This window comes from Muntiacus reevesi, chromosome X, assembly GCF_963930625.1.
Source record: "Muntiacus reevesi chromosome X, mMunRee1.1, whole genome shotgun sequence".
NCBI classification, from domain to species: Eukaryota; Metazoa; Chordata; class Mammalia; order Artiodactyla; family Cervidae; genus Muntiacus; species Muntiacus reevesi.
Genome location: NC_089271.1, coordinates 22,314,542 through 22,341,618, shown reverse-complemented (window position 1 = coordinate 22,341,618; position 27,077 = coordinate 22,314,542). Strand labels below are relative to the sequence as shown.

Here is a 27,077-nt window from a genome sequence, read left to right as displayed (position 1 = left end):
GAAAGGATCAAACGGGATGCTGTACGTCAAAGTTCTTTGGAATCTGTAAGCAAGGGTATAAAACCATGTCACCTGAATGGATGGAAAGAACCTACTATATTAAGGAGTCAAAATCAGTCATTCAGAGACAAAGAAAGGATCAGATGGCTCCCATGAATCCATCCCTAAGTCCATCCTTTCATGTCTCTCCATTTTCAAGTCATCTCTTAACACTTTTATAAAAAGGAAATTCTGTACTTTCACAGCTCCTGACCAGAATTATTTTTTATTTGAAAACAAAGATAGTTTAAGAACTAAGAAAGATGCTGCCCACCATCCAAGGTAAATGTCTGTCCACTTCTGTTCACTGACTTAGCTAATAGTCATTAAAGCACCAACTATGTGCCAGACCCTGCTTCAAAAAGCAGATGCTTGAAATTGGGGAAATGACAGGGAAGTGCAGGGGAATTGGGAGAACTAAACAAATTTAGCTGAAAAACGGTTCATGTCTATGTATATTACAACATGTTAGAAAGGTGACCAGATACCTAGAGACAAAGCACAGCAAACAGAAAGGAGAAATGAATACTTAGGGTGGCTGAACTGTGTGAATGCAAGATGTTCCTGAAACTCTTCTTATGGTTGCTTTGGAAGCAAAGTTAATTTCTTAATTCAGAAAACAAAGACACAATTAAAAAAAGAAAAAGAAAACCAAGACAGGAGAGGCAAGACTGTCCTGGAGTCAAGATGGTTAAGCCAGAACGTACATCAGCAAAGGACTATCAATGAAGTCATTAAAATACTGAAAGACATCTTCAGTTTCAAAAAAGACCTGAAAAGAGAGGAATGTGATCCCCTCCAGTGTATCACATAGAAGTGTAAAGGGCTGTGGCTGGAAACGGAGGCCAAGGAAGAGGCTGAGAGACGAGCTGACATTTATAGGAAAGCTGAGGTCTTTAAACTCGAAGGCCATTTTTTTAACATCTTTATATCACATGGAACAGCCCCATTCCCAAGACACTGACTCAACCTTCAAATAACAGGCCTCGATGCAGACCATCTCATTACTTGTATGTTGGAAGTAACGCTGGTCTTTTTCTTACCTGACTAGATTATGAGTTCCTTGACGAGAGCCTTCTAAGGATGGAAGAGATGATGTCTTCCGAGAGACAAAGGAATCACCATGAGCTCAGGTAATGTAATGAAAGAGTATTAGCTTCAGTGGAACAAAGAGAACAGAGCAGTCCTCCATGCGCGTGCAGTGGGTCAGAACACGGCTCCATCCAGGGGAAAAGCCTACTGAGATGGCAGCGGTGAAAAGAGGGTTAGTACTGTCCTATGTCTAGAGGAGGAGGAATACTTTATCAGCGACAGCTTTTAAATCAGTGGACTCAACACTTCACCACTGAATGGGAGAAACATTTATATGGATGTTAAAAGAGGGCAGAAGTCAAAGTAGATGATAAATATATGAAAAATATTAGTGAAGAGAAACACACCCTGCAAAGCTGTTTAAGTTGTGGATTTTAAATCCAGACTCTCAGATAGCTTGTGTTTCTAAGGGTAAACATGACACAATTCTAAAGTGGGCTAAACGTCATGAGAATATAAACAATGACGACCTGGGGCATGTTCCAAATAAACTAGAAAGAACTTTTCCCTTCTATGGACTATTTTACACCTAGTAGAGTGCATCACACAGGGACTTAGAAAACTGCAAAGGAATATGATGTGACAAAAGGACCGTATTCAGTGGTAAAATTGTTACATGAGCATAAAAACTCCACTTCCCACTCTTTACAAACTTGATAATGACTTGAAGTTAGTTTTTCACTTAAGATCTTTGAAACCAAGCAGCTAAGTGAAAAATTCCAAGACAACTTTTGGAACACTTTAATTAACAGAATGGAAGTATACAAATGAATTTCAAAATGAAATCAATGCACCCAAGAGGGCGATCTAACATGAGAGTACCTACAGATCACAATGAGAATCTGGTCAGATGGAAGAAGGCCAGAGTCCAAAGCAGAGAGTGAAGAGGGATGCGTAAGAGAGAGGAAGGGCTCTGGGACCAAAATATCAAGACATGCTCATCTGATGTCTTCAAATTCCAGACTCCCCAAGGCCTTAGTTGGTGGTTTGGGACAAACATGGTATTTGGTCACAAAGAGCAGCAGTAGAGATCGGCTGTATCAGGAATGGGGAGGGAGGTGGGACATCTGGGGAGACTGTAGACAGTCTATGATAAAGAAGACGGAGGTATGAGGGCACGGGCACTAATAAGGCTCTGTGTCCCCTTACGACAGGCGCCAACCAAACCACAGCAATGTACTATGAAAAATGACTCAAGTTACTACTTTAGTGGAAGATATGAAGTAGCTACAGGAAACTTCCGTGGAAAAAGTCCAGCTTATATGGAGAAAAATACACATTCAAGCACTGGATTATCTATAGCGCCACATTCAGAGTTGGTGGAGGAACGGAGCTCTTTCCGGGTGACTTGCAGAAGGCCATCTTTTCTTCATGGAGAGGACTGAAGCATTCAGTTCTTTACAAAGTTCTGTTAGTCTTCATCTTGTCCCTACAAAGAAAATAATGGGGACAGCCCCAGTGAGTTTATGAGGACAACCTTCTCTATTGTAACTGAGATGTACTCAAAGCATTTAGTTACAGTGACAATTCAAAAACCTGTGTCTTATCTCAGAATTATTCTCTATAGTTACTACAGAAAAAGAATTGGCACTTAACGACATATATACACTAAAGCAGTTCTTTCCTCAGTGAAAAACCTGCTTAGAAATGAGGAGCCACTGCAGATGGGCCTGGGGTTCCTTTGGAGGATGGTGAATATGGTCTAAAATCAGACAGTGGTGAGGAACATACCACCCTGGGAATTTACTAAAAAACACTGAGTTGTATGCTTTCAAAGAAGACTTTTATGGTATGTGAATTAAATCTCAATAAAGTTATCTGCTTAGAAAATAAATTTTCTTAGCATTTCTTGTTCACCTAATGAATTTACTATAACTACTAAATACTTTCCCAAGGTTGCCACCAATTATCCTATTTCTGTTAAGTGAACAATTTTCAGCGTCAGGGTAGCCATTTTAGAATCTTAAAAACTGCTTTCTGCTAACATTTGTTTGCCTAATAAGATATCAGAAATGAAGACTCAGGGACTTCCTTGGTGGTCCAATGGTTAAGACTCTGTGCTCTCAATGCAGGGGGTGTGGGTTTGATCCCTAGTCAGGGAACTAAGATGTTGCATGCTGCCCAGCATGATCAATAAATAAATAAATAAAATTTCCCCTAAATAATAATGTATCATCCTTTATAAAAAAGAAATAAAAAAAAAAAGAAATTAAGACTCATACTTGATTACAGTATACAACCTGCTAAACTATTTAAATGGGCTTTAAAACAATATTCAACTAAAGCCATCTTTTTACAATCCAAATGGACCTTAATGTTCACAAAAGACCGTTTTCTGTGCTACCCAAGTAATTCCCCCTACCAGAGCCATCACTGGAATTAACTGCCCAATATACTACTGATGCCCAATATACTACTTGACTTACACAAACTGAAAATGGAATCAAGGGAATTTGAGCCAGGTGTTTCAAGCTGATTTAGCTTAACCTTGGCCAGGTATGGTGTGTATATGTGTGTACACACACCTGTGTGCACGCTCACACTCACGTGCACAAAACAAACTCCTCTAAATTTCATCATTTGAGGTGAGTGACCAGTGCAGCAACACTGCACAGAGGCCCATCACAATACTTCCAGAGGAAAAAAAGTAGCAATGTAAATAACCTTTTACATCCTTCATTGGAAAAGACCAATGCTACTATAATGGTACAAAGTCACAAAGCTATATAAACTCTATTTGCCTACAAATACCTGTCTGTTGCACTGTGTTAGGAATCAAGGTTTTCAGGGTAAGAGGAAATATATACAATTAAAATAGATTAGGGAGGAATATTACAATGTCAAAAGAGAATTAAAAATCAACATGAACTTATATATCTTAAATCATGTTTTATAGGTCTGTCCAGAAAAGAAGACTAGAAAAGATGTCATGTATACCTCCAGCTCCCAGATTAGGGTCTCTAATACCCACTAAAAGTAAACAGGAGTCTTAGTATGAGATGAACTTAGGACATCCTCTTGGGCCAGAAAGCAAGGAAACTTTCAAAGACCAACAGGATTTCACCAATGGAACATAAAGGATCTGGCTTGAAATAGCTTCCAATGGCCAAAGGTGTGCCAATTTTAGCAACAAAAAGATGGCCACTACATGCAGTGACAGGGTGAACCTCACAGAGAAGAGGGCCAGACACAAAAAGAGCATGCACTGTATGTTCCATTTATTTTAAATTCAAGAAGAGAAGAGAGTCAGATATAGTGATAGGTGATAGAGTTGGAGTAATGGTTACATGGTGGGGAGGGAAAAAGGAGAAGAGTGTGACTAGAAAGTGGCCTTTTCAGGTCCTGGAGATACAGATGTAAAATTCATCATGTTACAAACTTTATATCTGTACACTTTTTATATATATGTTAAATATTGACCAAAATACACCAACAAAGCAATAAAAATCTACAATATCCATAATACTACTTAAAAAAAAAGGAAGCCTGAAACTCACCCATCACCATTTAAGGTGGTTTCTAATTCAACATCGGTCCTGGAAAATTTGCAATTTAAAAGCAAGATTTAAATGCCTATCCTGCCTTGCCAGGAGGAACTATACTTCAGAAGGTACCTAAATGACCTTAGTTGATGAGAAAAAACTTGATAGGAGAATGTCAGCTAATTGTCAAAGGAATGACACTAACAAAAAAACTCTTCATTTTATAAACATTAACAAAATTACTAATTCAGGCCAAGTTTTTCAACTGGTTTTAATAACCCCTAAGTACTGGTTGTATGGTGCCAAAGTAACACTGCAAATCACTTTCTGATTGAGAAGGGAAAATTAACCACATCGTGGAGGGACCAGACAGTCACCATCTGAATTATGGGCAGTTTTAAGATTACTAACATTGGATCAGCCGAACTGCATGGGTCTCAGAGTGCAATTCTGCATCCATATTTATGAAAAAAAAATATTTAGCAAAAAAAAAAATGCTCCAATGAGCCTTCAGATGAACTTCCAGTTTACAGGAGAGTCAGGGTTTCAAAGAAAAAAAATCAAACAAATCAAGGTGGGACATTTTTGCAGGACAACTGGTATGGTCTTTCAATAACAAAAAATTGTTCTACGTTCAAATCTAGAGACCTACTCAGATGTGTTATGTGGTATTGGAATCAATCTGTCTTTGGGACAAATCAGGGGAACTTTCATGATGAAAATATAATGACATGGAAAGATGGAGATGGTTAAATGAAATAAAACTAGGCTGCACAACAGTATGAAAAGTATGATCTCATTGGGGGAAAAATACATATACATACAAATAGTAAAACACCTGGAAGGACAGAGATAAAGCTCTAAGAATGGTAATCTCTGGGTTATGAGAATACAAGAGTTTCTCTTTTTTTGCTTATATGTATTTTTTAACAGTGTACATATACTGCTTTTTGATTACTAAAACATTACTTTAAATTAAACAAATAAGCAGAACCCTTAACTGTTGCTAGTAGAGTTGGAGTTTAAAGGTCGTCAGAAGAAAGAAAACTGGAAACCAGAGACTGGATTATTTATTGTCATTATTACCACAAAGTATTAAAACTTGTTATTCTGTGATTGATCATTTTCTTCATTTTTTTTTATTGTGGTAAACTATATGTAAAGTTTACCCTCTGGTTAAGATGGAAAAAAAATGTTTTATTAAGTGTACATACAGCTCAGCAGCATTCAGTACACTTACAGTGTTGTACCACCATCCATCTCCAGAACTTCTGCATCTTTCTCCAATGAAACTCTGTCCTCATTAAACACTAAATTTTCTTTTCCCTTACTCCCCAACCATGGCAACCACCGTTCTACTTTCTTCAGGTGCCTTACATAAGTTGAAGTATACAGTATCTGTCCTTTGGGGTCTGGATTATTTCACTTACCATAATGACTTCAAGGTTTATCTATACTGTAGCATGTCACAACTTTATTCCTTTTAAGGGCTGAATAATACTAATTGGTTATATGGATAAACCCACTGTTTACCTTGACTGATAATTTTTTTTATTTTTCTGATTTCAGTACATCTACAGACTTTCTCTAAACATTCTTCTGTCAATTCTATGGATGATGACAAACTGAATTACTTTTTAAATAAGATTCGTGGCAGGATACAGACCCTGCTTACTGCTTTTAATACCTACATAGGGCAAGGACTCCCAGAACATCAGGTCCTCTACTGAAATGGCTACTCTGGTGACCCAGTTCTTGCTATCCTTCCTGTCTGGGGTGAAAAAATACTCCCATCTTTCTTTAAGGATCACTTTGCTTTTCCAGTGGCAAAACCACAAAGATGTGGCTGAAAATATCAATCGTCTGGCTGGTAGACTCTGAGGAAAAATCAGATATTTTGTAATAGAAAGAAAAGTAATCAATTACTGTTTTGCCTTGTATTTGGAAGCATCCCGGGGCTCACTGCTGGGATTGCTCCAATCGTCAGCTTCAGCTGTGCTCTTGTAATGGCGCCATGCGGACTTGTTAAAAACCGGAAGTCTCTCAAATGATTCACTTGAAAGGGCCTAAGGAGAGAAACAAAAATGTATACCAAAGGTCTACAGTGTCATCTTGCTCATGTGAAATACTAATTCAAATTTTACTATACAAAGCATCAGAAACCTTAATGTGGAGGTATACTAAAGTTACATTTTAGCATTTTACTTAGACTGGACAGGTTGAAATTAAAGCTTTTTTTAAAGGAATAAAAACATTCACTCATGAAAAACCAGTAAAAATGACGAGAACAAAAATCATCTTCGTTCAGTTAATACTGATAAAGATATCCAATCGTCTTAGACCAAACACTATTGTTCACTGGGTAAATGTTCTCCCAGAGGGCCCCAAAGAAACAAAGTTTCACAGTAGATTTATAAATATAAGCTCATAAAGTGATATCAAATAGCATATCATTTCTATGTATTGGCATATAAGATAAACACCCCAAATAAAGGGTTATTTTATGATATAACATATAAAACACTACACAGCTGTTAAAAGGATGAGCCATGGAGAAGGAAATGGCAACCCACTCCAGTATTCTTCCCTGGAGAATCCCATGGACAGAGGAGGCTGGTGGGATACAGACCATGGGGTTGCAAAGAGTCTGACATGACTAAGCGAATAAGACTTTCACTTCTGTACTGTATTGTATTACATTAAAAATATAATCTCTGTGGTCGTCATTTATATTACCCAAAGATAAATTTCTACTTTCCTTTTATAAAAAGGGACAAATTCTGTCTACACTACTTAATAGAAAAAAAATGTACACAAAAAAAAAAAAAAAAAAAGGATGAGCCAGTTCTATGTGAACTGATATGGCAGTATCTCCAAGATATATTGGAAAGTAAAAAAAAGCAAAGTGCTAAAATAATCACTGGTGTGAAAAAAATTAGATTATCTCTCCATATGTTTATCAATACAGAATCAACTTCTAAGAGGATTCACATGAAGCTGGTACCCATGGTCACCCCAGAAAAGAGAACCCAGTGGCTCTGGGCCAGTAATGGGAGACAGTTTTCCCTTTCACAGCTTTAAAATTTCATACAATGTGCCCCTATTACATAATCAAAAAGTACTCCAAATATTCTAGAGTTTCAGTTCAGTCGCTCAGTCGTGTCCAACTCTTTGTGACCCCATGGACTGCAGCACGCCAAGCTTTCATGTCCATCACCAACTCCCGGAGCTTGCTCAAACTCATGTCCATTGAGTCAGTGATGTCATCTAACCATCTCATCCTCTGTTGTCCCCTTCTCCTTCTGCCTTCAATCTTTCCCAGCAACAGGTCTTTTCAAATGAGTCAGTTCTCTGTATCAGGTGGCCAAAGTATTGGAGTTTCAGCTTCAGCATCAGTCCTTCCACTGAATATTCAAGGAATGATTTCCTTTAGGCTGGACTGGTTGGATCTCCTTGCAGTCCAAGGGACTCTCAAGAGTCTTCTCCAACACCACAGTTCAAAAGAATCAATTATTTGGCGCTCAGCTTTCTTTACAGTCCAACTCTCACATCTATACATGACTAATGGAAAAAACATAGCCTTGACTAGATGGATCTTTGTTGGCAAAGTAACGTCTCTGCTTTTTAATATGTTGTCTAGGTTGGTCATAACTTTCCTTCCAAGGAGTAAGTGTCTTTTAATTTCATGGCTGCAATCAACATCTGCAGTGATTTTGGAGCCCAAAAAAATAAAGTCTGCCACTGTTTCCATTGTTTCCCCATCTATTTGTCATGAAGTGATGGGACCAGATGCCATGATCTTAGTTTTCTGAATGTTGAGCTTTAAGCCAACTTTTTCACTCTCCTCTTTCACTTTCATCAAGAGGCTCTTTAGTTCTTCTTCGCCTTCTGCCATAAGGGTGGTGTCATCTGCATATCTGAGGTTATTGATATTTCTCCTGGCAATCTTGATTCCAGCTTGTGCTTCATCCAGCCCAGTGTTTCTCATGATGTACTCTGCATGTCAGTTAAATAAGCAGGGTGACAATATACACCCTTGACATACTCCTCTCCTGATTTGGAACCAGTCTGTTGTTCCATGTCCATTTCTAACTGTTGCTTCCTGACCTGCATACAGATTTCTCAAGAGGCAGATCAGGTGGTCTGGTATGCCCATCTCCTTCAGAATTTTCCAGTTTGTTGTGATATTCTAGAGTTTAGAAGTAAATAAAAGCTTGATACCACCACTGAATGAGAAAACTTGTATTACAGAGAACTTTGTTATCTGAACAGACTTTTAGGTAAACATAAGCACTGAAATCTTGCAACGTTAAGCCAGCAAGTTTCTAAAATAAAAGACTTCAGTTTATGAAAATCTGTCTTTTAAATGAGTCCTTTTAATGGATATGCAAATTTTTGAAAATCACAACTTAGAATTAAGGTTTTTAAAAATCAATATTTAAATTTTCATATCTCCATATTTCCTATTTTGCTCTGAGCATAAAAATCAAGGGTAGGTCATAACTTGGTTTTCACATAAAAGTGAAGTAAATCCTAGTTGAATATAAGGATTCATATATATATATATATATATACACAAAATCATATATATATATGATTATTCATATATATATATAATATGAGATGATACAATGCTAATCTGCTTTAGTTATTAGACATCTAGGTTGCTTCCATGTCCTGGCTATTATAAACAGTGCTGCAATGAACATTGGGGTGCTTTAGTTATTAGAACTTACAGCTTTAAAAAGTAAAGATGCTTTCCTGTAACAGAAATAAAATGCAGTACCTTTAAATAAATGACAGCATCAGTACCCACGCCTTCCATAGAATAGAGTTTTAGATCTCCTTGAAAATATCTAGCATACAGACGAGAAATTGGCAAGCCATAACCAAATCCAGCCTATTGAGAAAAGAAAATACACTGAGAAAGGCACAAAATGCTAACACGTTGAGTCTGAGGACCATCTGAAAGATCAAAATCAATTCTTGATTCATATTTAAAGCAAATACATTGACCCAACCCATACTATGACGTACATAGACTCATCTATGGCAAACAATCTATTTTCATCATCCAAAAATATTTTTCACATGTTTGGAAAAGAATAGAAACACTCCTGTTTTGCTAATGCTTTTTTTTAAACATCACAAATAATGCTTTTAATTATTTAGCTTCTTATAATAGAAACTGACAAATCCATGTTGTCGTCATTTAGTCACTAAGTCAAGTCTAACTCTCTTGCAATCCCATGGACTATAGCCCATCAGGCTCCTCTGTCCATGGGATTTCCCAGGTAAGAATACTGTAGTGAGTGGGTTGCAATTCCTTCTCCCAGGAGACTAATGCTTTTTGAATGTTTTAAAGCAATTATTTAGCATTGTTTAAAAACAAATCCCAAATCAAGTGGAATCTGAACTGGAAACTCAACTAAACCACATCATTCCAGAGTTCTATTAACTGATTTCTTTGCTCTTTATAGTGAACATTCAATTGAGAAGCACAGGAGTTGAAACCTACCAGTACCAAGGCTAACACAATGAAAAGAAAGTGATCTCCTAAGGGCTACTTCCTACAGTTGTGGGAACACTCCAGTATTTTGACACGTGGTTGTCCATATACTTTTAGAGACAAGAAAGCAATGCCAGTACCCTCCTATATCTCTGTGTCATAGAACCCTGACTGCAACAGGTTGTTGGGGGGGGGTCTCTGATATTAACAAGAATAAGAACAACTGAGACTAATTTCAAAAACTCTGGGTTGGAGAGGAAGGGGCTGTTCCTCAAGCTTTAGCCCCTCTGATTAAGTCCACCGACAGGTTAGTGAAGGAGGCAGTGGGCACACACACATCAGTGGTTGGGTGGGCTTTAGGTTCAGACAGGTGAAATCCACTTTTTGTGCAACTAGCAGTTTTCTCAACCTAAGACTGTTTTCTCATCCGAAAAATGTAATAAAAAGCTTACCTAAGAACTGCTGTAAGAATTAAATGATATATAAGGAGTGTAAAGTCTTGGGACAGTGTCTAAGACACAGCAGAATGAAAGAAATGCAAGCTGCTATGACGGCTACCACACAGCAGTAATTTTACAAAGTTCTGCAGCTTTCAACTGCTTTCTTACAACTTTCCTAGATTCCCTCCTTGGGGTTAGGGCCTAACTCAAGGGTTGGGTGTGACAGAGTGCCCCATCATGGAAGGGCTGCAGGACAGGCAGAACTCGGCCAGGAGCAAAGACGAGACAGCCGAAATGGTGACTGAGGTCACCACAGCAAAGAAATCAGCGGACTCTGGAAGAGGCTGAGGAAACCTGCCTCCTCCAGTCCAGCAAGGCCCGGAGCCAGCTACCAGGGAATAGCTGAGAACACCTGAGCCTGATGCAGTCATAAGTGTGAGGAGATGGGGCAGCTCAGGGTCCCATGGAATGCAAAGGAGGGGCCTCTACCTCAGATTTGGTCAGGTTCTGGAAAATTTTCCCAGGGTGTCAAAGGATCAATAGGAGTTGGCTGGGATGACATTTCCGAAAAAGAGACGCGTGTGTCACAGCACAGGGCTGTAACACAGTAAGGTATTTGATGATGAAATTACATTTCCTAGTAGTACATACCCACATGCCTGCTTACAGGATGAGGAGAGCTAACTGGGAGACATGCTAGTGGAAGCATTTCTTCAAAAGTAGAGCCACATAGCACACTGAAAAGAATGCAGACAGATATGGCCAGTGCTGGCTTGACCATCATGAGCTCAATGACCTTGGGCAAACAGGTCACCTCATTTCCTCATCTGTAACATGTGAGGTTGGATGCACACTTTTTAAAACTCATTTCAATTGCTCAGTTTCATGGAAAAAAAAAAAATGATATCACAGCTGTCCTCAAGATGCTATTTTGAGACCTGGAAGAGATGATCCATATTCCTTTTAAACAACTGATGAAGGCTCTAGATTTGCTTGTGGCATTTTGTTTTCCTTCTGACATTTGTTTAAGTAGGTACCAGAAACTAGTCAAGGTGATGGGTTTCGAAACTGATCTCTCAAATATTTTCTTGAATCCTATGTAAACGACTTCCTCTGTTTTCAATATGCTGTGTTAACAAACTCTGTCTTGAATAAATGATGCTGAGTGTTGAATTTTATTCATACAAATAAAACATAATCTTATGTGCTTATCAGGCAGGTAAGACTTGAAAATGAAAATGTACACCCTGAACTATTTCGCAGAATGATAGCTATGTTGCTGTGTTTAATGACAAAGGGTTCAATTGTTGTTTGTCAATTAGAAACACTCAGCGGGGGAAGAAAGTGTGGCCCTACCAGGATCTAAATGCTGCCATGGTAACCAGAGGCTTTCCTCAGTGCCTTAGTAGAGCTGAAGATTATTTCCACAGTGAGACAGAAAAGGCTCTGAAAATGCATACACAACCTATATGTTTCCTGCTTACGTTATTTTATGTAAAAAATGTAATGTGTTCATAATTTAACATTTAATTATATAAACAAATTTGGCGGGGGAAGTTCAAAGGCCCTGGCTGATCGAAGCCTCAGAGGTATGCAGCGCCCAGGGCCTGCTGCAGCCAGACATACGGTGCTGTTCCCCATTCACCTGCTATTAAACTTCCACCCCCGCCAAGGGGAACGCCAGGTGGTAAATGGTGCTCTGGCAGCAGTCTTAACCATGATGCTTTTCTCTCCATTGGGAAGGTAGGCACTCAGCTCTGAGTGTTTTTTACACACAAATTAGAGAAGAAATCTGAGGCCAAAAGAGTCATAAAGAAAGTAGCAGTAGCATAAAACTCCCCCTCCTTCAAACCAGGTGGAAAACATTCAAATTCAACAAGGCTAATGCAACACCCTGGGGAAACAGCCCGCCCTGTCCCTTCTCGTGTTAATGGTCCTTCCTCCAGCAACAGCTTGAGACTTACCAACGGGGCGGCTCGGGTAGGCTCCAGGCTAGGTCTCGGAGCAGTTGAATACATGTAGTTAAAAAGGCGATCTATTTTTCGGAGTGGAACCCCACCACCTAGGTCACTTATCTGTAATGTACAAAAACATTAAAAGAAGAAAAAGTCGTCATCAATATACTTAGTAGGTAAGTATAGGCAAGGAGTTCATTACATAAAGTACATGCCAGATTACTCTAAACTGTGCAAGGGCTTCAACCCCCAAAGAAATATGGTCCCTTTGTGAATAGTATAAAACAAAGGAGGTGGGCAACTGGGGTCAGCATCCAATAGACCTGGGTTTGAGATCTTGATCAGCTCCCTAAAAATGAGGTTCTAATGAAGTTTAAACAAGGTAATTTAAGCCAAGGATCTAATGTAGTACTTACAAATAAAAACTCCCAAACTCATTCTACGAGGCCACCATCATCCTGATACCAAAACCACAGGCCAATATCAATGATGAACATAGATGCAAAAATTCTCAACAAAATTCTAACAAACAGAATCCAGTAACACATTAAAAGGATCATATATCATGATCACATGGGCTTTATACCAGGGATGTAAGGATTCTTCAATGTCTGTGAATCAATCAATGTGATATACAATATTAATAAACTGAAATATGAAAACCATATGATCATCTCAGTAAATGCAGAGAAACTCTTTGATAAAATTCAATACTCATTTATGATAAAAAAAAAACTCTCCAGAAAGGAGGCATAGAAGGAATCTATCTCAGAGGAGGAGCCAAGATGGCGGAGGAGTAAGACGGAGAGACCACTTTCTCTCCTAGAAATTCATCAAAAAAAATAACTGAACGCAGAGCAAACTTCACAAAACAACTTCTGATTGCTAGCTGAGGTCATCAGGCGCCCAGAAAAGCTGCCCATTGTCTTCGAAAGGAGGTAGGACAAAATATAAAAGATAAAAAGCGAGACAAAAGAGCTAAGGACGGAGATCCGTCCCGGGAAGGGACTTAATAGAAGACGTTTCCAGACTCCGGGAAACCCTCGCACTGGCGGGCCTGGGGGAAGTGTTGGAATCTCAGAGTTTGAATCTGACTGGGAGGGATAGAATAAATAAAACCCACAGATTACGAGCCTAAAAGCAACTCCCAGCAGAAAAGTACCCCAGACGCCCGCATCCGCCACCAGCAAGTGGGGGCGGAACGGAGAGGAGCGGCGGCATTACTTGGGGCAGGGTCCGGGCCTGAGCGCCTTGAGGACAATCGGAGGGAGCTTTTGTGAGTTCCCAGCTTGAACTGTGGGAGAGCAAAGAGAGAGAAAATTAACCGGCCGGAACACACTGCCAGCCGTTCGCAGAACAAAGGGACCAAGATTCTGGGCGACCGAAGTCCGCTGGGAGGGTCCTGGCGAGACGGAGGGCGCGGGCGGGAACTGGGGCTGGGGACGCGGAGGGCAGAGGGCGCGCACGCCCGACTGGCGCCGGCGGGGACTGAGACTGGGACCGCGCAGGGCAGAAGACGCGCCGCACCCGGGGAGAGAGCGCCCGTCAGGCGCCTGGCTGCCTGGGCCGCTCGGGCGGCGAGGGGACGGAGCGCGGGCCCAGCTTTGTGTGCCGGGCTTTTGTGAATCGCCCGAGGGCTGGAGCCGTGCGCAGCGTGGCGCGCGCTTCATACAGAGCAGCCCGGAGCCTGAGCAGCGCAGACCGAGAAAAGAGCGCAAGCCTCTCCCGGGAGCGCCGGTCCCTCCCCGCACAGCCCCTCCCCGCACAGCCCCTCCCCGCAGCGCGACGGAACTAGCTACCTGAATAAGAATCCACCTCCGCCCCCTGTGTCAGGGCGGAAATTAGGCGCGGAAGAGACCGGCAACAGAACCCATATAAACAAAGGGAGTCGCTTCAGAAGGGACCGGTGCAACAGATTAAAATCCCTGAAGAAACCACCGACTGACTACACCGGAAGGGCCTGTAGATATCGGGAAGTGTAAGCTGGAACGAGGAGCTATCTGAAGCTGAGCTGAACCCACACTGACCGCAACAGCTGCAGAGAAATTCCTAGATATATTTTTTCTTTTTCTTTTCTTTTCTTTTTTTTTTAAGTAAGGAAAAAAAAAATTTTTTTTTCTCTTTTTTCTTGGTTCTCTTTTATTTTCCTTTAAAAATTCCCTATTACTCCCCCATTACTCCTTAACTTTCATTTTCATAGATTTTTACGATTTTTTTTAATTAGGCAAAACAATTTTTTTTCTCTTTCTTTTTTTTTTCTTTTCCTTCTTCTTTTTTTTCTTTTTTTTTTCTTCTTCTCTTCTATTTTCTCTTTTTCTTTTTCTCTTATTTCTTTTAAAGCCCTCTAGCACTCCTTTTACTATGCCTTAATTTTCATTTTCAATACACTATAACCTTACAGAAGAAAGAGAAAAAAAGAAAAAAAAAAGAAGAGAAGCCCTATTTTTAAACCAAACTTCATATATATTTCTAAAATTTTTTTTTATGTTTTCATTTTTGTTTTTAATATAGTATTTTTAAGAGTCTAACCTCTACTCTAGATTTTTAATTTTTGTTTTTCAGTATATGATATAAATTGTGAACATTTACGAATACAATATTCAGCTCCCATTTTTATTCAGGAGTGTGTTGATTATTCTCTCCCAATCTTGACTCTGTTTACTACCTCAGAACACCTCTATTTCCTCCTTTCCCCTTCTCTTCCCAATCCAATTCTGTGCATCTTTGTGGGTGTCTGGGCTATGGAGAACACTCTGGGATCAGACAACTTCGCAGATCTGTCTCTCTCCTCTTGAGTCCCCCTCTTTCTCCTCCTGCCCATCTCTATATCCCTCCTCCCTCTCCTCTTCTCCATGTAACTCGGTGAACCTCTCTGGGTATCCCTAACAGGGGAGAAACTTTCCACCATTAACCTAGAAGTTTTATTATCAGTGCTGTATAGTTGGAGAAGTCCTGAGACTACAGGAAGAATAAAACTGAAATCCAGAAGCAGGAGACTTAAGCCCAAAACCTGAGAACACGAGAAAACTCCTGACTACATGGATCTTTAAGTAATAAGTGACCGTACAAAAGCCTCCATACCTGCACCGAAACCAACCACCACCCAAGAGCCAATAAGTTTTAGAGCACGACATACCACGCAAATTCTCCAGCAATGCAGGAACATTGCCCTGAACGTCAACATACAGACTGCCCAAGGTCACACCTAACACATAGACCCATCTCAAAACTCATTACTGGGCACTCCATTGCTATCCAAAGAGAAGAAATCAAGATCCGCACACCAGAACACTGACGCAAGCTTCGCTAATCAGGAAACCTTGACAAGCCAATCGTCTAACCCCACCCACTGGGTAAAACCTCCACAATAAAAAGGAACCACAGACCTCCAGAATACAGAAAGCCCACTCCAGACACAGCAATCTAAACAAGATGAAAAGGCAGAGAAATACCCAACAGGTAAAGGAACATGAAAAAAGCCCACCAAGTCAAACAAAAGATGAGGAGATAGGGAATCTACCTGAAAAAGAATTTAGAATAATGATAATAAAAATGATCCAAAATCTTGAAAGCAAAATGGAGGTACAGATAAATAGCCTGGAGACAAAGACTGAAAAGATGCAAGAAATGTTTAATAAAGATCTAGAAGAAATAAAAAAGAGTCAATTAAAAATGAATAATGCAATGAATGAGATCAAAAACACTCTGGAGGGAACCAAGAGTAGAATAACGGAGACAGAAGATAGGACAAGTGAGGTAGAAGATAAAATGGAAATAAATGAAGCAGAGAGGAAAAAAGAAAAAAGGATCAAAAGAAATGAGGACAACCTCAGGGACCTCTGGGACAATGTGAAACGCCCCAACATTCGAATCATAGGAGTCCCAGAAGAAGAAGACAAAAAGAAAGGCCATGAGAAAATACTCGAGGAGATAATAGCTGAAAACTTCCCTAAAATGGGGAAGGAAATAGCCACCCAAGTCCAAGAAACCCAGAGAGTCCCAAACAGGATAAACCCAAGACGAAACACCCCAAGACACATATTAATCAAATTAACAAAGATCAAACACAAAGAACAAATACTAAAAGCAGCAAGGGAGAAACAACAAATAACACACAAAGGGATTCCTATAAGGATAACAGCTGATCTATCAATAGAAACCCTCCAGGCCAGAAGGGAATGGCAGGACATACTGAAAGTAATGAAAGAGAATAACCTACAACCTAGATTACTGTACCCAGCAAGGATCTCATTCAGATATGAAGGAGAATTCAAAAGCTTTACAGACAAGCAAAAGCTGAGAGAATTCAGCACCACCAAACCAGCTCTTCAACAAATGCTAAAGGATCTTCTCTAGACAGGAAATGCAGAAAGGTTGTATAAACGTGAACCCAAAACAACAAAGTAAATGACAACGGGACCACACCTATCAATAATTACCTTAAATGTAAATGGGCTGAATGCCCCAACCAAAAGACAAAGATTGGCTGAATGGATACAAAAACAAGACCCCTATATATGCTGTCTACAAGAGACCCACCTCAAAACAAGGGACACATACAGACTGAAAGTGAAGGGCTGGAAAAAAATATTTCACGCAAACGGAGACCAAAAGAAAGCAGGAGTCGCAATACTCATATCAGATAAAATAGACTTTCAAATAGAGGATGTGAAAAGAGACAAAGAAGGACACTACATAATGATCAAAGGATCAATCCAAGAAGAAGATATAACAATTATAAATATATATGCACCCAACATAGGAGCTCCGCAATATGTACGGCAAACACTAACGAGTATGAAAGAGGAAATTAATAGTAACACAATAATAGTGGGAGACTTTAATACCCCACTCACAACTATGGATAGATCAACTAAACAGAAAATCAACAAGGAAACACAAACCTTAAATGATACAATGGACCAGCTAGACCTAATTGATATCTATAGGACATTTCACCCCAAAACAATCAACTTCACCTTGTTCTCAAGTGCACACGGAACCTTCTCCAGAATAGATCACATCCTGGGCCATAAATCTGGTCTTGGAAAATTCAAAAAAATTGAAATCATTCCAGTCATCTTTTCTGACCACAGTGCAGTAAGATTAGATCTCAATTACAGGAAAAAAATTGTTAAAAATTGCAACATATGGAGGCTAAATAACACGCTTCTGAATAACCAACAAATCATAGAAGAAATCAAAAAAGAAATCAAAGTATGTATAGAAATAAATGAAAATGAAAACACAACAACCCAAAACCTATGGGACACTGTAAAAGCAGTGCTAAGGGGAAGGTTCATAGCATTACAGGCGCACATCAAGAAACAAGAAAAAAGCCAAATAAATAACCTAACTCTACACCTAAAGCAATTAGAGAAGGAAGAAATGAAGAACCCCAGGGTTAGCAGAAGGAAAGAAATCTTAAAAATTAGGGCAGAAATAAATGCAAAAAAAACTAAAGAGACCATAGCAAAAATCAACAAAGCTAAAAGCTGGTTTTTTGAAAAAATAAACAAAATTGACAAACCATTAGCAACACTCATTAAGAAACAAAGAGAGAAGAACCAAATTAACAAAATTAGAAATGAAAAGGGTGAGATCACAACAGACAACACTGAAATACAAAGGATCATAAGAGACTACTACCAGCAGCTCTATGCCAATAAAATGGACAACTTGGAAGAAATGGACAAATTCTTAGAAAAGTATAACTTTCCAAAACTGAACCAGGAAGAAATAGAAGATCTTAACAGAGCCATCACAAGCAAGGAAATCGAAACTGTAATCAGAAATCTTCCAGCAAACAAAAGCCCAGGACCAGATGGCTTCACAGCTGAATTCTACCAAAAATTTAGAGAAGAGCTAACACCTATCTTACTCAAACTCTTCCAGAAAATTGCAGAAGAAGGTAAACTTCTAAACTCATTCTATGAGGCCACCATCACCCTAATTCCAAAACCAGACAAAGATGCCACAAAAAAAGAAAACTACAGGCCAATATCACTGATGAACATAGATGCAAAAATCCTTAACAAAATTCTAGCAAACAGAATCCAACAACATATTAAAAAAATCATACACCATGACCAAGTGGGCTTTATCCCAGGAATGCAAGGATTCTTTAATATCTGCAAATCAATCAACGTAATACACCACATTAACAAATTGAAAGATAAAAACCATATGATTATCTCAATAGATGCAGAGAAAGCCTTTGACAAAATTCAACACTCATTTATGATTAAAACTCTCCAGAAAGCAGGAATAGAAGGAACATACCTCAACATAATAAAAGCTATATATGACAAACCCACAGCAAGCATCACCCTCAATGGTGAAAAATTGAAAGCATTTCCTCTGAAATCAGGAACAAGACAAGGATGCCCACTCTCACCACTACTATTCAACATAGTGTTGGAAGTTTTGGCCACAGCAATCAGAGCAGAAAAAGACATAAAAGGAATCCAGATAGGAAAAGAAGAAGTGAAACTCTCGCTGTTTGCAGATGACATGATCCTCTACATAGAAAACCCTAAAGACTCTTCCAGAAAATTACTAGAGCTAATTAATGAATATAGTAAAGTTGCAGGATATAAAATTAACACACAGAAATCCCTTGCATTCCTATACACTAACAATGAAAAAACAGAAAGAGAAATTAAAGAAATAATACCATTCACCATTGCAACAAAAAGAATAAAATACTTAGGAGTATATCTACCTAAAGAAACAAAAGACCTATACATAGAAAACTATAAAACACTGATGAAAGAAATCAAAGAGGACACAAACAGTTGGAGAAACATACCGTGTTCATGGATTGGAAGAATCAATATTGTCAAAATGGCCATTCTACCCAAAGCAATCTATAGATTCAATGCAATTCCTATCAAGCTACCAACGGTATTTTTCACAGAACTAGAACAAATAATTTCACAATTTGTATGGAAATACCAAAAACCTCGAATAGCCAAAGTAATCTTGAGAAAGAAGAATGGAACTGGAGGAATCAACCTGCCTGACTTCAGACTCTACTACAAAGCCACAGTCATCAAGACAGTATGGTACTGGCACAAAGGCAGAAATATAGATCAATGGAACAGAATAGAAAGCCCAGAGATAAATCCACGCACCTATGGACACCTCATCTTTGACAAAGGAGGCAAGGACATACAATGGAAAAAAGACAATCTCTTTAACAAGTGGTGCTGGGAAAACTGGTCAACCACTTGTAAAAGAATGAAACTAGAACACTTTCTAACACCATACACAAAAATAAACTCAAAATGGATTAAAGATCTAAATGTAAGACCAGAAACTATAAAACTCCTAGAGGAGAACATAGGCAAAACACTCTCCGACATAAATCTCAGCAAGATCTTCTATGACCCACCTCCCAGAATATTGGAAATAAAAGCAAAAATAAACAAATGGGACCTAATGAAAATTAAAAGCTTTTGCACAACAAAGGAAACTATAAGTAAGGTGAAAAGACAGCCCTCAGATTGGGAGAAAATAATAACAAATGAGGAAACAGACAAAGGATTAATCTCAAAAATATACAAACAACTCCTGAAGCTCAATTCCAGAAAAATAAACGAACCAATCAAAAAATGGGCCAAAGAACTAAACAGACATTTCTCCAAAGAAGACATACAGATGGCTAACAAACACATGAAAAGATGCTCAACATCACTCATCATCAGAGAAATGCAAATCAAAACCACAATGAGGTACCATTACACGCCAGTCAGGATGGCTGCTATCCAAAAGTCTACAAGCAATAAATGCTGGAGAGGGTGTGGAGAAAAGGGAACCCTCTTACACTGTTGGTGGGAATGCAAACTAGTACAGCCACTATGGAAAACAGTGTGGAGATTTCTTAAAAAACTGGAAATAGAACTGCCATATGACCCAGCAATACCACTTCTGGGCATACACACTGAGGAATCCAGATCTGAAAGAGACACGTGCACCTCAATGTTCATCGCAGCACTGTTTATAATAGCCAGGACATGGAAGCAACCTAGATGCCCATCAGCAGATGAATGGATAAGGAAGCTGTGGTACATATACACCATGGAATATTACTCAGCCGTTATAAAGAATTCATTTGAATCAGTTCTAATGAGATGGATGAAACTGGAGCCCATTATACAGAGTGAAGTAAGCCAGAAAGATAAAGAACATTACAGTATACTAACACATATATACGGAATTTAGATAGATGGTAGCGATAACCCTATATGCAAAACAGAAAAAGAGACACAGAAGTACAGAACAGACTTTTGAACTCTGGGGGAGAACGTGAGGGTGGGATGTTTTGAAAGAACAGCATGTATATTATCTATGGTAAAACACACCACCAGCCCAGGTGGGATGCATGAGTCAAGTGCTCGGGCCTGGTGCACTGGGAGGACCCTGAGGAGTGGGGTGGAGAGGGAGGTGGGAGGGGGGATCAGGATGGGGAATACGTGTAACTATATGGCTGATTCATGTCAATGTATGACAAAACCCACTGAAATGTTGTGAAGTGATTGGCCTCCAACTAATAAAATATTAAAAAAAAAAAAAAGAAAAAAAAGAAGGAATCTATCTCAACATAATGGGCTTCCATGGTAGCTCAGATGGTAAAGAATCTGCCTGTAACGCAGGAGACCTGGGTTCGATCCCTGGGTTGAGAAGATCCCCTGGAGGAGGCCATGGCAACCCACTCCAGTGTTCTTGCCTGGAGAATCTCCATGGACAGAGGAGCCTGGCGGGCTACAGTCCATGGGGTCAGAAAGAGTTGGACACGACTGAACGACTAAGCACAGCACAGTACATCTCAACACAATAAAGGCCATATATGACAAACCCACAGCAAACATTTCTCTCAATGGTAAAAAAACTGAGAGCATCTCCTTTAAGATCAGGAACAAGACAAGGGTGCCCACTCTTGGCACTATTATTCAACATAGTTTTAGAAGTCCTAACCATGGCAAGTAGAGAAGAAAAAGAAAAGGAATCCAGATCGAAAAAGGAGAAGTAAAACTCTCACTGTTTGCAGATGACATGATACCATACATAGAAAACCCTAAAGATCCCACCAGAAAATTACCAGAGCTAATCAATTAATATAGTAAACTCACAGGATATAAAATTAATACACAGAGATCATTTCTATTCCTATCAGCTAACAATGAAAAACTGGACAGAGAAATTAAGGAAACAATTCCATTCACCACTGCAGCAAAAAGAATAAAATACTTAGGAGTAAACCTAAAGAGAAAAAAGACCTGTATGCAGAAAACCGTTAAGACACAGATGAAAGAAATCAAAGACGACACAAACAGACGGAGAGATAGACCATGTTCTTGGATTGGAAGAAACAATACTGTGAAAATGACTATACTACCCAAAGCAATCTAGAGATTCAATGCAATTCCTATGAAACTCCAATGGTATTTTTCAAAGAACTAGAACAAAAATATTTCACAATTCATATGGAAACACAAAAGACCCTGAATAGCCAAAGCAATCTTGAAGAAAGAAAAATGGTGCTGGAGGAATCAACTTTCCAGACTATACCACAAAGCTAGTCATCAAAACAATACAGTACTGGCACAGAAACAGAAATACAAACCAATGGAACAAGACACAAAGTCTAGAGATAAACTCGCATGCCTATGGGCACCTTATATTTGACAAAGGAGACAAGAATACACGATGGAGAAAAGACAGTCTCTTCAGTAATTGCCGCTGGGAAAACTGGACTCCTACATGGAAAAGAATGAAACTAGAACACTTCCTAACACCCACAAAAAATACACTCGAAATGGATTCAAGACTTAAATATACGGCCAGAAACTGTAAAGCTCTTAGAGGAAAGCACAGCAAGATTTGACATAAATCACAGCAAGATCCTCTTTGACCCAGCTCCGAGAATAAAAATAAACAAATGGGACCTCATGAAACTTAGAACCTTTTTCCCAGCAAAGAAAACAATAAACAAAATTAAAAGACAACCCTCAGAGTGGAAGAAAATAATTTCAAACAAAACAACTGACAAAGGATTAATCTCCAAAATATATAAGCGGCTCATACAGCTCAGTATCTGAAAAACAAAGAGCTTAATCAAAAAACTGGCAGAAACAGCAAAGGAAAACTACAAACAAGGTGAAAGGACAACCCTCAGAATTGAAGAAAATAGCAGCAAATGAAACAACTAACAAAATTAATTTCCAAAACATACAAGCAGATCATACAACTCAGTACCAGAAAAACAGCCCAATCAAAAAATGGGCCAAAGAACTAAACAGACATTTCTCCAAAGAAGACATACAGATGGCTAACAAACACATGAAAAGATGCTCAACATCACTCATTATTAGAGAAATGCAAATCAAAACTATAATGAGATACCACCTCACACCAGTCAGAATAGCCATCATCAAAAAGTCTACAAACAATAAATGCTAGAGAGGGTGTGGAGAAAAGGGAACCCTCTTGCATTGCTGATGGGAATATAAACTGATACAGTCACTATCAGTTGACTGTAGTGGAAGACAGTATGGAGCTTTCTTAAAAAGCTAGGAATAAAGTGAAAGAGGAGAGTGAAAAAGTTGGCTTAAAACTCAACATTCAGAAAACCAAGATCATGGTGGCAAATAGATGGGGAAACAATGGAAACAGTGAGAGACTTTAATTTTGGGGGCACCAAAATCACTGCAGATGGTGACTGTAGCCATGAAATCAAAAGACACTTGCTCCTCAGAAGAAAAGCTATGACCAACCTAGACGGCATATTAAAAAGCAGAAACATTACTTTGCCGACAAAGGTCCATCTAGTCAAAGCTACAGTTTTTCCAGTAGTCATGTATGGATGTGAGAGTTGGACTATAAAGAAAGCTGAGTGCTGAATAACTGATGCTTTTGAACTGTGGTGCTAGAGAAGACTCTTGAGATTCCCTTGGACTGCAAGGAGAGCAAACCAGTCCATTCTAAAGGAAATCAGTCCTGAGTATTCATTGGAAGGACTGATGCTGAAGCTGAAACCCCAATACTTTGGCCACCTGATGCGAAAACCTAGAGCCTATTATACAGAGTGAAGTAAGTCAGAAAAGAAATATAAATATTGCATACTGACACATATATATGGAATCTAAAAAAATGGTATTGATGAATTTATTTTCAGGGCAGCAATGAAGAAACAGACACAGAGAACAGACCTATGGACACGGGGAAGGGAAGGAGGGAGAGGATGAGATGTACGGACAGAGGAACATGAAAACTTACAATACCATGTGTAAAACAGATAGCCAATGGCAATTTGCTGTGTGACTCAGGGAACTCAAACAGGGGCTCTATGACCATCTAGAAGGGTGGGGTGTGAAGGCAGATGGGAGGGAACTTCAGGACAAAGGGGACACTGGTGTACCTATGGCTGATTCTTGTTGATGTATGACAGAAAACCACAAAATTCTGTAAAGCAAATATCCTTCAATAAAAAAAAATGGGCAGAAGACCTAAACGGATTACTCCAAAGAGGACATATAAACGGCCAATAGACACATGATCACTAATTATTAGAAAAATGCAAATCAAAACTACAATGATTACCATCTCACACCAGTCAGAATGGCAATCATCAAACAATGAATGTTGGAGATGTGGAGAAAAGCCCTATTGCACTGATGGTGAGAATTTAAATTGATACAGCCAGTATGGAGAACAGTATGAAGACCCCTTAAAAAACTAGGAGATAAAACTACCATATGAACCAGAAATCCCACTGCTGGGCATATACCCTGAGAAAACCGTAACAGAAAAAGACACATGTACCTTAACGTTCATAGCGGCACTATTTGCAATAGCCAGGACATGGAAGCAACCTAGATGTCCATTGACAGATGAATGGATAAAGAAGATGTGGTACATATACACCATGGAATATTACTCAGCCATAAAAAAGACACTCAATGACAGTTCTCTTTCCTTCCCTTTGATTCTTCAATGTCTACACACCATGAAACTAACTGATATTCAAGTGTATGTACAAATAAAGCAGTTACCTTAATGGATAAGTCTTCTTTACCCAGAGTAACCAGGGTTTTAACAGCTGGGTAGCCCTCTTTTCTATCTTCATATAGTTCAACCGTTGCTCTCATTGAGTTCTGAAATCACAGAGCCTTTTTTTTTAGTGTGACACCAATTCACAAACTACTACTTTAAAGAAATTAGCAAAAATTTACCAATACACAACAATTCTTTTGTGGGGCAAATATTAGTTGGATTTCTATGGCACTTTTTTCTCTCTCTAAAGAACTAAACATGTGTTCAGATCAAGGAAAAATTTTCTGATGCTTTGTTGTTTCATCTCATTTCAGTCTCATCCACCTTACTAAATGCTTATTTTTCTTTCCTTCTTTTCTTTTAGTTTTTGCTTTAGACTATTTAAATTATTCAACTTTTAACCAAGAGAGATATTTTTATCACGTGTAATGAGGCTGTAAAGGCTCACTGATGCACTTTAAATTCGATTATCAGTCTGCGTTTACAGAGCACTCTTCCTCTAAAGAAGGTGGAAAACCTGAGAGGATTTGGTTTCCCACAAAAATAAATCATTTGGCTGGGGAAAAAAAGTCAAAGAAATGTCAAGTGAAAAGAAATTCTGAAAAAGCCACAGCTTTTGAAGAACAAGTTCACAATTGAATGCCCATCTCAACCTGTAAGTGTCACATCAGTTACATTATAATCTGGGGAAGCAAATCAGCATAACTGATTTTTCTGGTGTTCAGTTTAGGGTTTTACACATCGCAAGAAATGGAATTTTACTCAAATGCCGTGTGCTTGTATTATAATACTGCTACTTACATGCCATTAGCTACAGATTAACAAAAGCAACAGTTTAAGTTGTAGAGTCTCTTTTTTTTCTATTTTTTAACGTGTGTGTGGGGGGGTCATTTTTGGTCCAGCCCTTCCACATCTTTCCCCTCTGCCTCTACCAGAGCTTCTGAATTTTCTAAAATGACTCAATTGCGTAAGGGTGTTAACATATCTTTCAGGACTGGAACAATTGCTAATGCATCAACATGGTTAACACTCAGAAACATAAAAGAGGTGTAAACATGTCTTTATTTTGATCTGGCTAACACTCATCAAGCTTTTGCCAGGTTGGAAACTAAAAAGCATCTCTAAGCTCATTTATCTAAAGAAAAAACAGTATGGATTTTACATAAAGTCACAATGGTACAATTAAGCTTCAAAATCAATATGTACCAATATTCACAGAAACTATAGTGTACACAGAAATTTTTCATCTCAGTGTACAAATTATAAAATTCACAGGATATCAGAAATAGAATTTTTAAAATGGTTATGCAAAATCTTTTTCTTACGCTAATCTAATGAATCCAATATGTCCTGAATCATAGTAATTTAAAATGAAGACTTCTTTCCGTATTTTCAAATTCCACTTACCTTGAACAACTCAAAGAGCATGTGAAAGAGGTGTGAGGGCACATAAACTACCTGAATAGGTTTGTTTGGCGCTTTGGCTGAAAACAGAGACAAAACCATCAATGAGTAAGGACCAAGACTAGAAGAAAGTCAAGAATGTTGTTGCATTCTTACTTCTAAGTACATAAAAAAGAATGCTACAAAAAGTTAATGGAGGCTTCCAACTCGAAAGGCAGGATGAAATTCCGCTCCTTCACTTACCAGCTATATGACCTCAGGCAAATTTTTCTCTTTGGAACTTAAGTTGAGCAAAACTGGAATATCATTACTTATGTCCTAATGCTCCGAGCATTACATAAGGGCACCCAAACATCCCCTGCATAGTGCATGCTTAGTCACTCAGTCATGTTAGACTCTTGGCAACCCCATGGGGTGTAGCCGGCCAGGTTCCTCTGTCCATGGGATTTCCCAAGCAAAAATACTGGAGTCGGTTGCCATGCCCTCCTCCAGGGGATCTTCCCAACCCAAGGATTGAACCTGTGGTTCTTGTGTCTCCTGCATTGGCAGGCAGACTCTTTATCACTGAGCCGCTATGGAAGCCCTCAAGTATCTCTTGGTATTTCTCAAAATGGGGGCTACCCTCCACCACCACCAGTGACCCCAGTGGTCAGCCAGGGGGATGTGACACCACAGAGCAAAGGGGGCACATCCTCTTGGAGAAACGGATGAAATAGGAACATTAAGTTCTGTTAAACTATGACAAACAGGGCATGCTACCAGCAGCTAGCAGACCAACCACCAGAGACCTACAGTCCTTTCTCCTTGTGTCAGAGATGTTCTGAGGAAAAACTGTGAAACCCCGAATCCCAGCATAGGCTTGAGAGGAGATACTGGACGATTTAGGCTTTCCTCTTCCTCATGACCCGGAATCATTAAGAGATCCACACTGCATAAACTTTCTCAAGTAGCAATGTTATGATTTCAACTTAACTACTTCCTCTACTAAAGCAAGTAATTAACAGTAATATAAAGGAGAGTGAGCATTTGTTTGCGTCTGAGCAGTTTACAAAGAGCTTGCAGATACATTACTCAACTGAACCCTCATGACGAGAGAAGT

General features: G+C 39.1%; 1 protein-coding gene across 2 annotated transcripts in view; it reads right to left on the bottom strand.

The window, feature by feature from the left end:
• Positions 1 to 1,857: 1,857 nt before the first annotated feature.
• Positions 1,858 to 27,077, bottom strand: part of PDK3 (pyruvate dehydrogenase kinase 3) — an 87,080-nt gene continuing 61,860 nt past the window's right edge. The window contains exons 7-12 of one of the 2 annotated variants that reach the window (XM_065915423.1): positions 25,982 to 26,058; positions 24,574 to 24,675; positions 12,527 to 12,637; positions 9,400 to 9,513; positions 6,540 to 6,679; positions 1,858 to 2,560 (exon numbers count right to left, since the gene is read on the bottom strand). In XM_065915423.1, coding sequence (XP_065771495.1) covers positions 2,530 to 2,560; positions 6,540 to 6,679; positions 9,400 to 9,513; positions 12,527 to 12,637; positions 24,574 to 24,675; positions 25,982 to 26,058 — 575 coding nt within the window. In that variant the 3' untranslated portion in view covers positions 1,858 to 2,529. The remainder of the gene's footprint in view (positions 2,561 to 6,539; positions 6,680 to 9,399; positions 9,514 to 12,526; positions 12,638 to 24,573; positions 24,676 to 25,981; positions 26,059 to 27,077) is intronic. The other variant, XM_065915424.1, reaches the window with a different exon arrangement.